The sequence below is a fragment of the Protopterus annectens genome, chromosome 1.part0 (assembly GCF_019279795.1).
Source record: "Protopterus annectens isolate FY-2018-M chromosome 1.part0, PAN1.0, whole genome shotgun sequence".
NCBI classification, from domain to species: Eukaryota; Metazoa; Chordata; order Ceratodontiformes; family Protopteridae; genus Protopterus; species Protopterus annectens.
In genome coordinates, this window is record NC_056725.1 from 117,899,764 (window position 1) to 117,917,319 (window position 17,556).

Sequence of the window (17,556 nt, forward strand, 5' to 3'; positions counted from 1 at the left end):
CAAACAAATCCACCAGATTTAACAAGCAGGATCTGCCCTTCATGAAGCCGAATTGGGTAGGATCCAGGGTTTGGAGGTCACCTATGTCTTTATTTGTGAGGTCCATAATGATACTTTCCATGGCCTTACAGATGAGACTGGTCAGGCTTATGGGTCTGTAATTCCCCAGGTCTGTTGCTAAGCTACCTTTGTGGAGGGGAATAACTGTTTCTGTTCTCCATTCCGCAGGAACAAAGCCTGTGGTTAGGCTATGATTGAAAAAGAGTACTTAGTAGTGATGCTAGTTCATGTTTTAGCCTGTTTAGAAGACAGCCTGGGATGTTGTTTGGTCCCATAGAGGCTGTGTTTTTTGTCTTAGACAAGGCTTTGAGGACATGTTCTTCAGATATGGGGGGGGGGGGGGCTTTGGGGAAGGTTTTGTTGTAAGTTAGAGGAAACTGAAATTAAATTGTCACTAACTATCCACCAACAGGTTTGCTGTCGCTCTGATACCATTGGCCACTAGTTCTGCACATTTGGGTCCTACCCTTTAGGCAGGGCGGGGCCCCCAGCAAATGTCAGTATAAGCATCATCCTAACAATGCCATCCATCCTAAGCAACCTTTTATTTCATGCTGCAAACTTTTAGGAGCAGTATCCACAGACAGACCTGCAGCTACAAGCTTTTACATTACAACAGGCCTATGTATCACACTATCACTATGTTGAGCTGTCTAACAAAGGGGCAGTTAGAGTTACTGGCACTTAGTTGCAACAGTGATACATTGCAGCAAGTCTATGTACAGGTCTGGACTTAAAGTGAAATGATGACTGGGCCTACATTTCAACCCACACACACACACAGTCCTCTCCTCTGAGTCCTTCTCCTTTTGGGCTCCCCATACCATCCATGTTACCTTTTTCTTCCTTATCTCACATTTTGCCTTACTCTAAGCTTTTTCAAGAAGCCATAACTTTCTATATGCTCTGAAGTGCATTTTACACAACCTTTCAGAAATTATGATTAAGGAAAGAAATTCACTGTTGTGGTTCAGCTTTAGTTTTCCTTGCATCCTTCAACACACCTTTCCTGAACAAGACAGCCCAGTAATAACCATTTAGAAAATAACTCAAGTCAGGGCCCAAGAAGCCACAGGTTTACAGATGGTCTGGGATGCATTTTAGAGCATTTTTAACATTTTACTCCAATGGTTGCCTAAATAAAATTATGAAGAAAAATTTCAGTCTTATTTTTTTCTTTCAAGGCATAATTTGTGCCCAAGGCTTAATTTTCAAAGCTGACAAAATTGTAGCTTACAGTAAACTAACAAGCCAGTAGTTGTGAGAATATTTAAGTCTTATCTGGAAATACTGCCTACCTCCTAACTCTCTAATAAAGACAAGTCACTGCCTATGCATCCCTCTGGTGTTAGACTGGGATAAAAGCAGAGATTTAAATTGCCTTTGTCATATATTTCAAGTGACTGATGATATACATATACATAGCATGTTCTTCACCCCAGCCGTCAAAGGTAGCATGTATATGTGCCTAGTATGTGATTGTGAAAATGATTTCAGTAATATTCAAGTTTGTTGCTCCTGGACAGTACACCTCTCTTACACAAGCTATAGTAACCTTCTTTGTATACCTCTGAGGTCTGTGAGAAACACTGCCCTCAGCTCAGACACAAGCTATAATGACTTCATGTGCACACCTCTAAGGTTTGACTGTGATGAAAATTAAAGATGTAATATCCACACAATCTCTAGCCCCGCATAACCTGTAGCAGCTTTATGTACACACACACATTTGAGCAGGGCTGGTTTTAGAATGGGTGTGGTTGTAAACAGAGGCTATTATTAGCTTTATCCTAAAGGGTCATATCTCAGCACCATTCAGGTTAAACAGCGATTCAGAAAATTGATACATTTTTCTCCAACAAGCAACAGCTTTGGTGGGGGCCCCCACAGAGTCAAGGATGATAAAGGGAGTCCCCATTATCCATTTAGACAGTCTGGTGAGTGGGGGCAACCAGGCTCCAAGAATATCCAAGTGTCTGAATGTTCTGTGATATATGTTCTGTCTTACTTAAATATAATTACTTGTTAGGTACATTTTTTACTGATGCACAGAAGAATAATGACTGTGTCCTGGCATTATTGGGTGCATACACAGATAAAAATCATTGATGTTTTTTACACACACACACACACACACACACACACACACACACACACACACACAACATGCATGCATAAGCCACAGCAGTACTAGTTATGTACTTAATTTCAGCAAACAGCAATGCCTTGTGCAACATTGGTACTGCCACACCAGATTAGTCACTGCTGTTTAGCAGTCATCAAACAGCAGAAGCAGTAAGATTTATCCCATTGAGGAGTAATGCATACTTGTCACTGTCCCTACTTTCACAGACCTTCCCTGATTTTGTTCATACTTTTGCTTTATCCTTCGTAAAAAGTCTGATTTGCTGGTAAATCATTCAGGATTACAAACAGTCAATTAATCCAGACATCTGAGTTTTATACTTATTGTCCAAAATAGATGTTGATGCAAAATATGTTATTCTAGTAACTTTATAAGTGAATTAGAGAAATATTTAAACATATTTATGATTCTGAGCATTTATTCTATTATTTTTGGGATTGTACTGAATTCTTAAGCAAAGAAATTGAGTTATAGAATCAGGTGTTCTGGTATTAGTTATAAAACTACCTGAAAGAGAAACTATCCCTGATGATCGGAAGCATCAGCTCTTCTTAAAATCCAAAGTTTGCACTGAGGTAAGTCACTCTGGGCTGCTGATCCCTCTAGTGCTTATATTGTTCATGTTCATTATCATCTTCATCCTAACAGGGTCATATCACAGCCCTGTTCATGTTAAAGAGGATAATTAGGAAATTAATGCATTTTTCATTCCTCATTTTTCCCCAATCAGCAGCAGCTTTTGTGGGGCCCCCACACAGACAAAGATGATTAAGGGCCCCCTGCAGCCATGGTTTTGTACGGACTCAAAGCTGGTTACGTAGCTAGATTTAGTGGAGCAAATGTCCAAAGCAGGGTTTAACTAAGCCAGGAGCACTATGTCAGTAGTAAAATATTTAATGGCATTCTGATGCCTGTTACTTGACAAAACACCGTTACTACAACCAGAAATATCTTTGAATTTTAAGGGAGATATAAATAAGAGTTATTACCCTCATAGTTTATTAAGTATGCAAGACTGCTGCACTAGCTTTTGCTGGTTTTACAGATGTGACAAAATATCAGGATAAGATAACTTGCTGTGGTTGGGGAGGGTTCGCTGGTGCCTAAAACCGGCTATGCCTTTAGGTTACATACATAGCTGCAAAAGGCCTTATGATTATCCTTGGCTGTACTTGGCTAAGTTTCTCTCAAAGGAGCCCCTTGGAGGATTTGACAAGTTGCCTTATTTGTCTGTTGAGGCTGAGGAGGGTGCTTTTCCATTGTTGGGGCCTTGCCTTTGTATGGTTGAATCCTGTTGAATACTTGCTGTTTTCTTCACAACTCTGCTGTATGCCTGGTGATCCTTATTTGATATTGAACCTCTGCGTAACTTCAGTTCTGCTCTGTGTTTAGCCCAGGTTATGGCTAAAAGTGGTCTGGTGATTAATTCACTTACCCAGTTGTCAAACTTAACTAAAATATTCTGTCACATGCATAGTACAGGGTAATGTATACACTGTCTACAGTGTTTGTTGTTTTCTGGTGTAAAAAGTTGCTTTACGGCCTTAACCTTGTTCAGAGAAACTGTTTAGAATCTGCACACTCACCCAGTTGCAAAGTAAGTCAACAGAAGTACACCTTCGATTTTTTTCTATACATTTTCTTACTGTCATTTATCATAAATGTGAAATGCAAGTTGTGTTGTGACATGGCCTCCTGTCTAAACCTGTGCTGGCGTGTAAGACAGGGTTGTCTTATAAGCCATGAAATGCATCACTGAGGTATGCAGTGGAGAGATGTCAGTGTTCTACAAAATCCACTGTGTATTTTAATACTTTATTTGCTACTAACATGCCTCATCAGAAGTGGTCAGTTTAGAGTAAAATGCCTGCCTACTGTTTAAGAATGTGTTTACAGTTAAACAAATGTTAACATTGAGCAGTCAGGCTGGCATGTGGTCGAAGATAACCAGAAGGCTTTAAGCCTCCCTGGGAAACTGTCCCGAGTTTCTTACTGTAGATTTTTATGTAGCGTCTGGTCCAGCTGATTGTTTTCAAGAATGGTGCCTGTTTGGCTGGCTCTAGGCTGTAGCAGTCGACAACCTTGCTAAAGCCCCCACCCTAAACAGGGCCTCCCTTTTTATTCTTGGCTTTGTGCATAGTCTGATAGCATTCCCTTTTGTTAAACAGTTGGCACCTAGTTGAAAACTTGTATTTAATTAGCTGAAAGCTTCCAGCAAAACCCTGGTGGAAATCTGTGATTACTAGCCCGAGAATGGGCTATGTAAATGAGACCTGGATAAACTTGAGAGACGCATCTTTTTGTAATGTACTGTGAGAAACAGATTAGCACCTGAACCTTAAAGCAGGAGACAGGTGGGGAAGTGCAAATTTTTACTGACTAACTTCTCTGTTTGGGCAGTTTTTACAGAAGAACGGCCAGGTTTCTCCTACTCTCAGTGAAAAAGAACCACCACCAGAGCTCAACGGGCAAGCTGAACAACTGGAAGTACATGAGGAGGAGGAGGAGGAGGAGCTAATTTCAATTGATGGTAAGCCTTTTCATGTGACATGCAGTCACTTATTTTGAATAGGTATTTTTTGTAGGTGAATTAAATTTGTGAACCACCTGTGAACTTGATTATTCCTTCAGCAGAGCTGCATTCATTTCTTCTTTGCTGTGGTATATGTTTGTGTGCGCACTCCTATGCAGTTTTAAGGTGAACCATGTTTTTCCTCACTTTGAGGCAGTGCATACATTAATGGAGTATATCCTTAGAGCCTGGATAATTTGAGAGGAAATGAATGTTTGGACTGTACCACCTACTCATCACTCTTAGTTTGTATCATCAGAGCAGACCCTTTCCTTTCTGTTCAGCTGTAAACACACCCAGCGTGCCAGCCTTAATGGGAGTAGTCCAGTTCTGCATAGATGCTCTGTACACTTGGTGCAGATATCATTGCTGTTGAAAAGGATATTCCATTTTGCTTCTTGTTGCCAAGATAATACCACTAGGCCTTGTGCAGGAATGAGTCAAAATGCTGTTTATACTTTAGATTAATTCGATAAGGATGGGGAAGATGCAGAGGCTGTTCCCAAAATCTCTTCAGTAAGTACAGTATTATTTTTGGCATTTATCTGACCTGCCACCAACTCAGGCATATGGTAATGTGCCATTTGAGGTGGTTTCTTGATGTGTGCTGAGTTTGGTCCATACTAGTAATCAACACAGATGTACTGTAGGCACAGAAGTACTATGCTACTGAAGCAAGTTCAGTATTTGACACAGCCTTCACCACCACCACTGGGAGAAATGACCCCACCACCACCATGTTCCTTTTGCATCCTTAGATGTAATATAAGCAGCTTTTTTGTTGGGGTGGGCATTGTGTTTCAAGTTCTTTTAAGTAACTTGGAGGGAGTTCATAGAGTATAGCTGGTATTGAATTTATGCTGAACCTGTGTCCTCAGAATGTAAGGAGAGGGGAGGGTATTAGACTAAGAGCAGTGTGTAAACCCCAAGGCAGAGTGGGAGGAGTTGAACCATTTCCTAGAGTTGAGGACAAGGAAGAGAGAGGCTGTCTTCCACGGTGATCAGTAATCTATAGGTTGACTGAGATTCTCAGCAGGCCACTAGCATTGCAACAGCGCTGAGGAATGGAAGACTAAATGTTTGCATCCTTGTTCAGAGGTGGGGGGGGGGGGGAACAAGATAAATCTGAACTACAGGCTTGTGTAAGCCTAAAATCAGTGTCTGGGAAAATTGTGAGACATTCCAAGAGAAAACCCAGTTACTGTCCTACAGGACAGCAGTCTCCATGACAAAGGCCAGCAAAATGGGTTTGTGGCTGGAGGTTGTCTGTCAGATATGAACCATTTTTATGACTGGTTTATGTGAGGACTTGATAGGATTTCGGATAGACGTGGAATACCTGGACTTAGGAAAGGCTTTTCATTTAGTCACCTACAGGTAGGTGTCAGGAATATTACAGGTGTCATGGGGATAACTCACACTGAGGAACTGGACTGTGGCACAGTTGGAAGGGATGGACACATATGGTTGTGGTTTTGTCATATTTCCAGTACTCAGTGTGCTTACATCAAACATATTTAGTGGAACAGAGGAGAAGATCACGGTCTGTAACAAATGAGACGTACATGTGGCTGGCCAAGTGAATGGGTATGTAGTTAAGGTTCAGTATGTACAGATGCAAGTACTGACAATGATCCTTGTAAGAATTACAAAGAAACACGAATGCAGCAAAAGCCTTCTGCCCCAGCATTATTAGAATCATAGAAGTGGGAGAAAAATATTAGCTTTGATTTGGTATTTGAACCCATGACTTCCAGCATTTCATGCTGGTGTCACTGGAGGTCTTGCCTCAACTCCCAGATGAGAGCTAATATTTCCTTTGACTTCTGATTCCAGCAAAAGGGGGTGAAGGGAACTAGAGTATTGGTTACACCTGAACCATCAGGGTCATTGTGAGAAGGCTGTGGTAGCATTTTACAAAATGCTGGCATATGATCTCCAGGGGATGGCCTCTGGAAGCAAGACAGTGCTGCTATTCTGCTCAACTGTAGTCAAGTCACATGTGAGAACTACAAGCAGTTCTGTAGCCCGTACAAGAAGGACATTGGACTGGAATGGAAATAATGAGAAAAACACACGAAGTGTATGGGACAGAAGGGAAAAGGCATAATGTAATGCGATACAAGATCTGCTTGGAGCTCATCTCCCTAGAAACGGATAAAGGGCAGAGGGTGACAAGAACACAAGTCATTTTTGGCAGATGTGGAGAGCTCAGACTGAACAGAAATTGATGCAGGGTAGGGCCATAGCCTGCAGATGCTTGCTGGATTTTACAGAAAGGGATATGGAGATATTGTATCTAAATTGCATAGAACATGTGGAGAAAGGTTTGCATGAAGGAAGAGTGAAGCATATTAACTGAATTTCAGTGGCAGGCTAGATGTGGCTGTTTGTTGTCCTGTCTTGCCATCAAGTAAGTGTAATGTGTTTAGAGCACTTCTATCCCAGACTACCACAGTGAATGGGCTTTTATTTTAGCTGTTCTCATATTGCCATTAAAAGTTTTGTCAGTTTGCTTTCAGAAGGTTACTATAAGCTCATCCCTAACTCATTAATGTTTTTCATATCTTTTTTAGCACTTATGGCTATCAATCAAGCAGCCATCACCTGCCCATTCATTCCCCATCAGCAAGGCAAGTGTCTTTTGGGATGTGGCCATCACGCAGGCAGCCATTATTAGTTTTCCATTTGCTGGTCTAACCCCTGCCTCACTGGTTGCTGTTGAAGACCCTGGTATGCTTTCTCCTGTAGACCACCAATGCTCCATGGAGGCTGCCATGCAGACTCAGCTTGGCATAACCAAACATGTCCCCAATCAGTGTGACTGCATACCTATGCATTTTTTCTGTAGGTGGTAGAATTGCACATCTAATGGATGAGCCAAGAGTGGGTCACTCTTTCCCACACTCCCTCTGCCTGGCTTCTTCAGTGCCTAAACTAATTGATTTGGTGTCTGTCAGGTCCTCAGTTCCTCTATGACATAGAGCTAGGCCATTTTAATACAGTTTTCTCTAAGTTATTTTTGCGTGTATGTGTTGCTGCAGAGAATATATTCTGTGTCTCACTACTGTGAACCTGGTCCCTTCTAAGAGCTCATACTGTTGTGTGAGTGTGTTCACATGTTATACCATTTTAATAGCTCTTCAGTGGACAACCTGTACTTTTTTTATAATACTCTATTCCTCAACCTTGCACATCCTCGAGCTGGTTTCCCATTGGCATCAGCATTTTCTCTTCTGAGGATCCACCACTTGCTCCTTTCTGGGTTTCCAAGATGTGACCCTTTGTCTGGTTGACTCATTCCTCATGAAGTCAGTCTGAATAGTAGTGCTTTACCAGACCAGAAGCAGGGAATCCAACAGGAAACGAGGGCACAGCCTGGCTGCTGTCATTCTTTCAGTAGCTGGCCAGTTTCCCTTTCTGTGGAGTCAGTTAGTACAGTGATGTCAAGGCATTTTCACCAGCCCCTGTATTTACCGTAAAATGTCCAGTGAGGCCCATGATTTCCACCACTGATTGCCCAGGCACTGTGCCCCCCTCAAATTTCCCACCTAGATAGGATAAATGGCTGTCGGCTGCTTCATCAATTTGCCACTCCAGCCATCCTTGCTAGAGTAGACTCTGTTCAGAGCCCATATTGCCAGTAGTGCACACACCTCATCTGTGCATTTTGGGCTAGTTCCACTACCCTCTGTCATTTTGGTGGTGAGCTCTGTCATAGTACTAAAGCATTTATTTTCATAGTACTAAAGCATTTATTATAAAAATAGTTCCTCTTGCTGGTAAGATGCCCCTCACTGCCCTTTATTATCCACAGTGAACTGTCATGCCCAGTAGTTTACACCAGAACACTTTTTTTTCTGGACACTGTCTCATATTTACTGCCAGATGCCAAGCATTTCTTGACCTCACCCCATCACGAACATTTTCTTTTTTCTGTCCGAGTAGTCTGCCTTCTTGAATATGAGGTTTCCTTTGCAGTGATTTTACTTGATTTGTAACATTGGATATCATAGGTGAAAATCTGGCTCATTTTTGTGTAATGTTTCAAAATGAATGTACTTCCTCCCTCACTTTAATAGTCACATTAATTTAAAATGTATTTTTCTCCTGCATCCATGCTGCTTTGCTTCTGAAGCCATTGAATATGCCGCAGTCTTTTCTAGGAATGTTAGTGTTCCCATTTCCAGTATTGCGACCACCCTTCTTGGAGGCTACACTTCTGTAAGGCGCCACTTCAGAAGTTGTTACACAGGAGGATATCATTCTGTACTTTGTTCTTACTGTAGTCTTCAAAACTCCTTGGTCATTAGCTTGTATCTGATCTGTTAAAGGACAGAAAGACCTCATTAAAACTGCTTCCTAATGCAGTTGTGCTAGGGTTGTAACAGTTGGTAGTTACAGGTAGCTGACATTCTTTCCATTGTTTATGCTTCATGTCACCGTAGACTCTAATAACCACTTCTGCTAGACACTTATGAATCTCCCATCCTTTTCTGAACTCTGTTTTCTGCGCAAACTCTCAGCTGTGCCCTATCCATGTACTCTGAGACCATCTTCCATGCCATTAAAATGTTTCATTTTGAGCATAAACCTTTTTATAAAAGAAAATGATTTTTCTTATAATTCTTTGAAGACTTTAAATGCTGTAACATTTGAGTCTTCCTCCTCAGTGGGTCAGCTACTCTATTAATATTCTCCACTATTTCAGCAGTTTCCTTCAAAGTTGCCATGATTGTGAGGCTGTGTGCTTGCCATTGGAGATATACTGTAACTTACAAGTGTCTTAATGCTTGAGCTTCCCAGTTCTTTTCTGCCAGTTTTACAGTACAGATTTCATTTCTGAGTCATATAATTGAAGGATACTGCTTTTGTGACCAAGACGCTGATCTATAGTGTAACCTGGTGCTTCTCAAATTGCTAGTCGTCACATTCCCAGTCGCTGCATATTCATCCTTGAAGAGGAAGATAGTATAAGGTACTTCTGTAATGGCCAAAAGGTGTATCCCTGTCACCCGTAAGTATTTGAGGAGAAAAATCTTCTAGTCTACCTTTGTACCAGGAGAATGGTTTCAGATAAGATTTCTTTATGCAATGGTCAGTCAGAAGAACCTACATACAGCCTTGGTACATAACAGAACCTGGAAACATGAGTCCGAGTACAGTACATGGTTTACTTCTGGCAGTAAGGCCACCTGGGTCCGCACAGGTGCTGAGCTCATTGTCTGCCAGCAAGAGCTCAGGCTTGCATCTGTCTTCAAATATGTTTGGATGATTAAGTCTGGGAAGGTGCATCCATTTATTTACTTTTGGCGGGAGCTCTTTTGCCAACTATCTTTATACCAGAAAGCAGCATAAAGACAGCAACAAGCTCTATAATGGGGAAGCAGTTTACAGAGCCACTAAGCCATGGATTAGGGCTACTAGAGACAAGATGCCACTTTCCCAAGAATCCAGCAGTGTCTTATTGCCCAGGTTTGCTACCAGGATGTCTCATCCAGGACTCCTATCAGACCTGAATATTATGCTAGTGTTTGTTTGGTGGGAGCTACACAAGCTGGCACAGCACCATATCTTTAGGGAATGTGACTTGACAGTGATAGACGAGTCTTTCTGGCATCCTTGGGTAAATGCTGCTTGGTACTGAGTTCCTATTACCCAGCATCTTTTGCATTTTTCTGCACAGGTTTACTTCTGGAACTAGTCCTAGTCTGAGACACAAGCAACCGGTTCTGTTTGTACCATAATAGGACCAGTGTGTTGGTAGCCACTAGCCATTTAATATTAAAATAGACCTAAACGGAAAAAATTGAGCTTAAAACTGCAGCTTTTTTTTTCCTGTGTTGTGCTTTTCGAAAGGAGAAAAGAAAAATATGGCAGATTTTGTCATAGCTTACAGATATTCATGAGCAAGTAACCAGTAGAGAAACATTGGTGGCAGCAAACTTGAAAAGAATTAATTGCAGCAATATGGTTCCAGAATCCTTCAGTTTAGAAGAATTGCAATTTAAAAACAAGCAGTGATGCAGTCTTACGGAATGTTTAAAAAATGTATTGCCATTCATTGTATAAAGTTAGTAAAGTGTGCACTTCTGCTCTTGAGGTAGGGTTGCTGCTAATGTGATCTTGTCCATTTTGATCCAGAAAGGTGATTTAAAATTTTACAAGCCAGAGGTTTGCAACATGAGGCATACCAAGGAGTAGTTGATGCAAGGGTATTAATGGGGGAGGCAATACCTTATTTCTAAATATTGATAAGTTTCTGGAACTGCTACTTCATAGTTGTCTAATGATAATGTCACGTGCAACAGCTAAAATTGAGAGACTTGATAAAAACAAACTTGACATTATAAAGTGCATTTTCTGAAGGGTGCTTGCATTCCCTTGTGGTACTTTGCCTCCATACTACCCACCTCTATGTGTACTACCATTGAGACCCCTACACATCAGTTTATTGTCAGAAAAGAGAGAGAACATTATGGCTTTCAAAATTGCAAGTTCTTGCTGTATTAGTCTTCAGAAGTTTGAGAGGGGATGTTGTCTGCTGTGTTTTTATGCAAAGTAAAACATCAGTATCCATCAGAATTACCAGCACATCTTTTGCCAGAACCAAATGCATATTTCTTTGGCTCTGTATTCACTTGTAAACATTCTTGTACTGTGTATGAATTCAATAGATGCTTGCCTTTTCGATGACATGTTAAACCAAGTCAAATCTGCCTGAGTTGGTGATAAAGCAGTGGATATAACCATGGTGCCTGTCTAACAGAGTAAGGGAAGTTCCCCAGTGCCCGGGCCAAATTTCCTCTAGTGGTGTAAACACCACCTTGGGTCTCCCTGAAATGAAGCCATTAGTTTAGTGGGACTTAACCTGGTCAACAAAATATAAATAAAATTGTAAAACCACTAGCTTCCACATCATCGTGTACAATAATTCATGTCATAGATAAAGTATTTTTGTCTGCAGGAAAGTTAAGTGAAAATGAATTTCCATCCAGTGGACAGTTTTTAAATTAGTATTGCTATGTTGTGGCTCTGGGAGAAGCACTCTACACAGAAAAGGTAATAGTTGTGCAATGCATTATATGGTTATTTAATCATGTGTAATTGAGTAGCCAGATGAGAGTAAAAATTATTTTTTTGCCTAAACTTTTGAATATTTATCAAAAAACAGGGTTATAGCAGCCATTAGATTACACACCCTTACTAGCTTACTGGAAAGTGTCTCCCTGATTGCAGTTTGTTCCATCATGTTATATTTGCTTAATGAAATGAGCGTTTTGGAGATGACTATGGATGTTATGTTGTCCTCTCTCGCCTTCATTCTATGCTGGTTGGGTTCAGAACAGAGCATCAGTTCCGACTCTGCCTGATTCAAAAGCTCAAGAGCTTCCACTGGCTCGAGGCTATCCCCTATCCCACGATCAGGGAAAATTACCCAGATCCCGTTTGCTAATCAGTTAAATCTGATGACTTCTAGCTGGCTCTTGACTAAGTTTTCTTTTTTGTATATTTTGTAATAAACGTTAAAATTTTTGATACCTAAACTGTTAGGAATTAGTCTCAAGGGTTTTTGTATGTTTCTCCATCCCTTTTTGCCGTTGGCTGTCGTCCTATTTCTCGTCAGGCCTCACCGTTTGTATTGTCCTAGTTCCCCATTCCCCACCACAAACTCGTTTTAGTTAGTGCTTTCCCTCCCCTTAAGGAGCTTCTTTAAGTTAGCGGGCTCCTAGTGGCCTGTTTAACTTAGATGGCCGCTTCCCTGCATCCACGTTTTTTGTTCCTTTTTAGTTGGCGAGGAGAATCTGTCATTTTCAGTATTCCCTTCTGCATGTTGGTTGTGCATTGTTCAAGTAAAAAGTATTTCATAGTCTAGTTAGTGTGGTGTGTTTTTGCCTTGACTTTGCTTACATTTTCTTTGGTAACGTCTTGTTGAAGCTGTAGTTATTTGTTATATAGATTCATATTTTTTTGTTGGTAGGAGACTGCTTGTTTCAGTTTTACTTTGTGAGGTAAAGTTCAGAAAAAAATTTCAGATTGGTTCTGTTTTCTTGTTGCTATACATTCATGTCTAAGGAACAGAAAGAACCCAAACAGTCTGGGTTCAAAAAGTGTGACAAATGAAGCCAAAAAATGTCTATTACAGATAGGCACACCAGTTGTGTTTATTGCCTGGGTGACCTCCATTTACAAGAATCTTGTGCTTTTTGCCATGCTTTCAGCAGTAGAGCAGTACTTGAACGCAAGGACTGTGAGGGGATGATGAAAGGTTCCCTTTTCAGAGGCTTTGGAAGGGTCTGAGGCCAAACCTTCTTCAGTATCCCCTTCTTCCTCAAAATCGGAGAAGTCAGGGAAAAAGAACTCAAGCCTCGGATCCTCCTAAGAAAATGCAGCAAAATCAGCTAACTTGGAACCAAGGGTTTTGGCTCCGAAAAAGACCACCTCTTCGGCTCAATCTGCAGTTTCAGAACTGATAGTTTCAAGTCAGGAGACTGTCCCCGGTTTTTGCAGCCAGTTACTCCGACTTTGAGATCCCCGCTCCAAGAAAGGATGCTATCACCTTCTTTGTCCTCCCAGTTCCTCCAGGAGCCTGTCCGATGTGGAGTGGGTGGTGAGGAGACTACTTCATACACTGGCAAAAATTGTCTACTCCAACCCATAAGGAATCTGAGCCAACTAAGCCACCATCCCCTTCGACTCCTCCTCTGACCCGATTGGTGGTTTCAGAGCCAGAGGGCTCAGTCCTGATAGTGGAAATGGAACAGAGACCTCCAACAGGAACGTCTGTTTCGACATCTGGCTCCTAGACTCCCCAGTCAGGGAGGGTAGTCTAATTGGACAGCGGGCTAAGATGATTCTACCTCTTGGCGCTTTGGCACAGTTGAGCTCCGCTCCTACATCTGCTTCGGAACCAACCACTCTGCTTCGGGGATGGTCTTTCAGTACTTGAGCCGGAGACCTCCTCTGAAATGGGGTGAGGGGGGTTTTGAGCAGATGGAGAGTGTGCTGTCACCCCCCAACAGCTCCACACTCTAGTTTGAGTACTCTTTCCCCCTAAAGCGTTTCTGCCTGTCTCAGCACCATTGCTACCCCCCAAGCACATAGATCCTGAGCCCCAGGAAGCCCCTACAGGCAAGACTCTTCCGAAACTTCCCCAGAGTGCACCTCTGAGGAGTTCCCTCGAAAGAGATTGTGTAAGAGGAAGCACATAGACTCCCCGGATCAGTCTATCACTTCAGACACTGACCTGGATGATTCGGAAGGGTCCCCATGGTCCCCCTCTGATGTCTCCTTTGCAGACATTCTGGAGATCCTGAAACAGAGGGGTGGTCTGAGGACGAGTCAGTATACCTGGAAGCTTTTGGGTCTCACCGTACCACTTCTTCGGTGTCTCCACCTTTTGACCAGTTAATGAATGTGATTGTTCAAAAGGCGTGGGGTTCTCCAGATACAGTGGAGCCTGTTCAGAAAAAGCCTAACAAATTCATTACAGCACCCACAGATAAAGAATTTTTAACCAAAGGTGTCCCAGTAGATGCTGTGGTAGTGGAGACGGCCACCAAGAAGGAATTGTCAAACTTCCTGGTCTGTTCATCTACCAAATAGACTCTTGGACGATGGACAGGTATGGAAGATGTACCTTTTCTTCAGCGGCTTTTATGCTTCGATCGCTGAATTACTTGACCCATTTTATGAGACTTCAACAGGATGTCCTGAAGGAGCTAGGAGATGCCCTTCAGGGCACTGTAGCTGCTCTGGTTTCGGATAAAGTTTCCTCTCAGCTCTCCACCCTAAACTCAGTGGTCAACTCCTCCGTGCGGCTGATTTCATATGCAGCCGATGGAGAAACTAGGGCAGCAGCTACAGGAATTTCCTTAAGGAGACTTTCCTGGATGCATGTATCTAACTTTGCTGAACCCTTAAAGGCTTCCTTCACTAATGCCCCTTTTGATGGCTTGTCATTGTTCACACCTGGTCAAGATCTCTAACTTTGGGCCCGAACAGGAGGGAAAAATGGTCTGCCGCATGGATCCATTTTTCCACCCCCACTAGACCTTATCCCAGAGGTCAGAGAGGAGGAAAAATGTGGTTCTGCAAATCTCAGAGTATTACCCGATGCACATGGTGACTCTTCCTCCAGCGGCAGAGGGGGAGGTGGTAAATGCTTCTGAATGGAGGCCCGCCTGTCCGCCTCTGGAGGCAGTTGGGGGACGCTTGTCATTGTACCCAAATGCCTGGCTAGAAATCACATAAGACAAATGGGTACAAACGATTATATCCAGAGGTTTACATGCCCTTTTCCTCTCCCTGTTTGGGGAAACAAACCATCCCAGATATTCCACCCAGTCAAACAACATTAGCAGTACAGAAGTTGCTAGAAAAAAGTAATCCAAAATTTTTCCACAGACCAAATTGGATCCAGAACTTGCTCAAGGTTCTTTTCAGTTCCAAAAAGACAGGGGACTGGAGACCATTTTTAGATCTCAGCAGATTAACCAAGTTCATAAAGAAATCAAAATTCCGGATGATGACACTGCAGTCAATATTACCCTTTCTGGGGAAAGGCAGTTGGAAGTGCTCAGTAGATCTCCAGGATGCGTACTACCACATAAAAATGGACAGGCGATCCCAGTCACATTTACCCTTTCGGCTGGGAGCCGGTCATTACCAGTTTTGACCCCTGCCCTTTGGTCTCGCTACAGCCCCCCAGACTGTTCAAATGAATGGCAGTGGTCACAGCTCACTTGAGATGCCTGGGATTCTGTGTTTGTATACCTAGACTGGCTCCTAACCGCCTCCTCCAAGAATCTACTAGTTCAAGCAAAGGACAAAACCATTCACCTCTGTTCCAAGCTAGGCATTACAATAAATATCAAAAAATCTGCCTTGTTGCCTTCACAGCGTCTTATTTTCTTAGGTGCAGAATTAGATTCAAGGAAAATGTTAACTAAACTTACCCCCGCAAGGATTCGGTCCCTACATGGTCAAATCAAGAACTTATTATCCAAAAGGAAGGTTTAGGAAAAGACTGTCTTGCAGGTTCTGGGCACCATGACAACCGCAATAATTTTAGTACCTCTAGCCTATTCTTCAATGGCTACTTTTTCCCCAATGGTCCATGCAAGATCTACCACTGTCGCACAAGGTAATTATCAGAGTCCTGCAGGAAGGACCAACGGTGGTGGCTTCAAATTACTCTGTTAAATACGGGTCACCCATTTGTTTTTCCACAACCAACAGCCACACTGACCAGTCACTTCTCAGATCAGGTAGGGGAGCATTATCTGGGAAAGACTGTCCAAGACATCTGGCAGGAACACGAGAACCACTTGCATATGCATATCAATGTCCTAGAGATGAGAGCTGTGCTGTACATCTTGCAAGCATTCCAGGAATCTCTTCCGATAGGAGCTATTGCAATTCAGACATGTCAGTAGTGTGGTACATAAACAAGGAGGAACGAAATCCTACCCCCTATGTCAGGAGGCACAATGGGTATGACAATGGGCTGTGAAAGCCGACACGTTGAGAGGCACCTTAATTCTCATTGCACCATACAGGCCTTGACAGATTTGGTTCCCCTTTCTCTGGACCCATCTCCAGGAGAAACTGTGGATTCTGGACCCAGTTCCAGACCTTCTGACCCATTCAGAAGTTCCATCCATCGATTCAGACCCTAAAGTTGACAGCGTGGCTGCTCCAGTTCCACAGATGGCCAGGCTCCATGACATCTCCCCAGCAGTCCGACATATATTGATTTCTTCTCATAAGCCATCTACCAGGAAACTTTACTCTAGCAAATGGAAAAGATTTTCACATTGGGCCTGCAAAAACAATATAGATCCTTATATGCCCCCCCCCCCAATCTCTTCAGTGCTAGAATTTCTCACTAAACTTTTTAATGAGGGTGTGGCAGCAGCTAAGATTGGAGTCCTGCTAGCTGCTATTTCTAACTTTCACATTGGGGAAATGGGGCTAAAAATATCCCACAAACTCCATAAGGCCTTTCTAAAAGGGACTTTTTTGCTGAGACCTCCAGCTCCATGGGATTTAAATTTTGTTCTGTTCTCCTTAATTTTGCCCCCTTTTGAACCTGCATCATCATGTGACATAAAATTTTTGTCATGAAAGACACTTTTCTTGGTGGCCATTACCTCCGCTAGACGAGTATCTGAACTCCAAGCTCTTTCTGTATGTCTTCCTTACATAATTTTTCACAAAGACCGTCTCTCCTTACGTTACTAATCCTTCCTTTCTTCCAAAAGTGTGCTCACAGATCAAGCTAAACCAATCTATTGAATTACCAGTATTCTTCCTGAACTAGGGCAACAGGGCAGAATATAGATTACACCAGTTGTATGTACACAGGCAGTTGCGCTTCTACGTGTATAGAACTAAGTACTTCAGAAGATCGGACCAATTTGTGTCCTTTTCAGAAAAAAATAAAGGACTGCCAGTTTTTAAAGCAACACTGTCAAAATGGCTCACAGGTTGTATTTCGTTCACAAGGTTGTATTTCGTTCACATACAGCTCTCAAAACAGACAATTATCAGGCAAAGTGAAGGGAATATCACAAGAGCTTTTGCAACTTCCACTGCCTTCCAGGACAGACTCCCTTTGGATTCAATTTGTGCAGCAGCCACATGGGTAAGGCCTCCTACTTTTATCACTCATTACAAAGTGGACATGGCCTCCCAGAACAGGGCTTTCTTTGGGTCCACTTTTCTGTGGAGTTTATTCCCTTGAGCCCCCCAAAGAAAGAAGGTGCTAGGGACG

The 17,556-nt window shown here is 42.4% G+C and overlaps 1 protein-coding gene across 1 annotated transcript in view; it reads left to right on the forward strand.

Moving 5' to 3' along the window:
• Positions 1-17,556, forward strand: part of AKAP12 (A-kinase anchoring protein 12) — a 1,210,996-nt gene that overhangs the window by 783,272 nt on the left and 410,168 nt on the right. Inside the window, exon 2 of the mRNA XM_044087834.1 lies at positions 4,607-4,736. Within this exon, the coding sequence (XP_043943769.1) occupies positions 4,607-4,736 (130 nt within the window). The remainder of the gene's footprint in view (positions 1-4,606; positions 4,737-17,556) is intronic.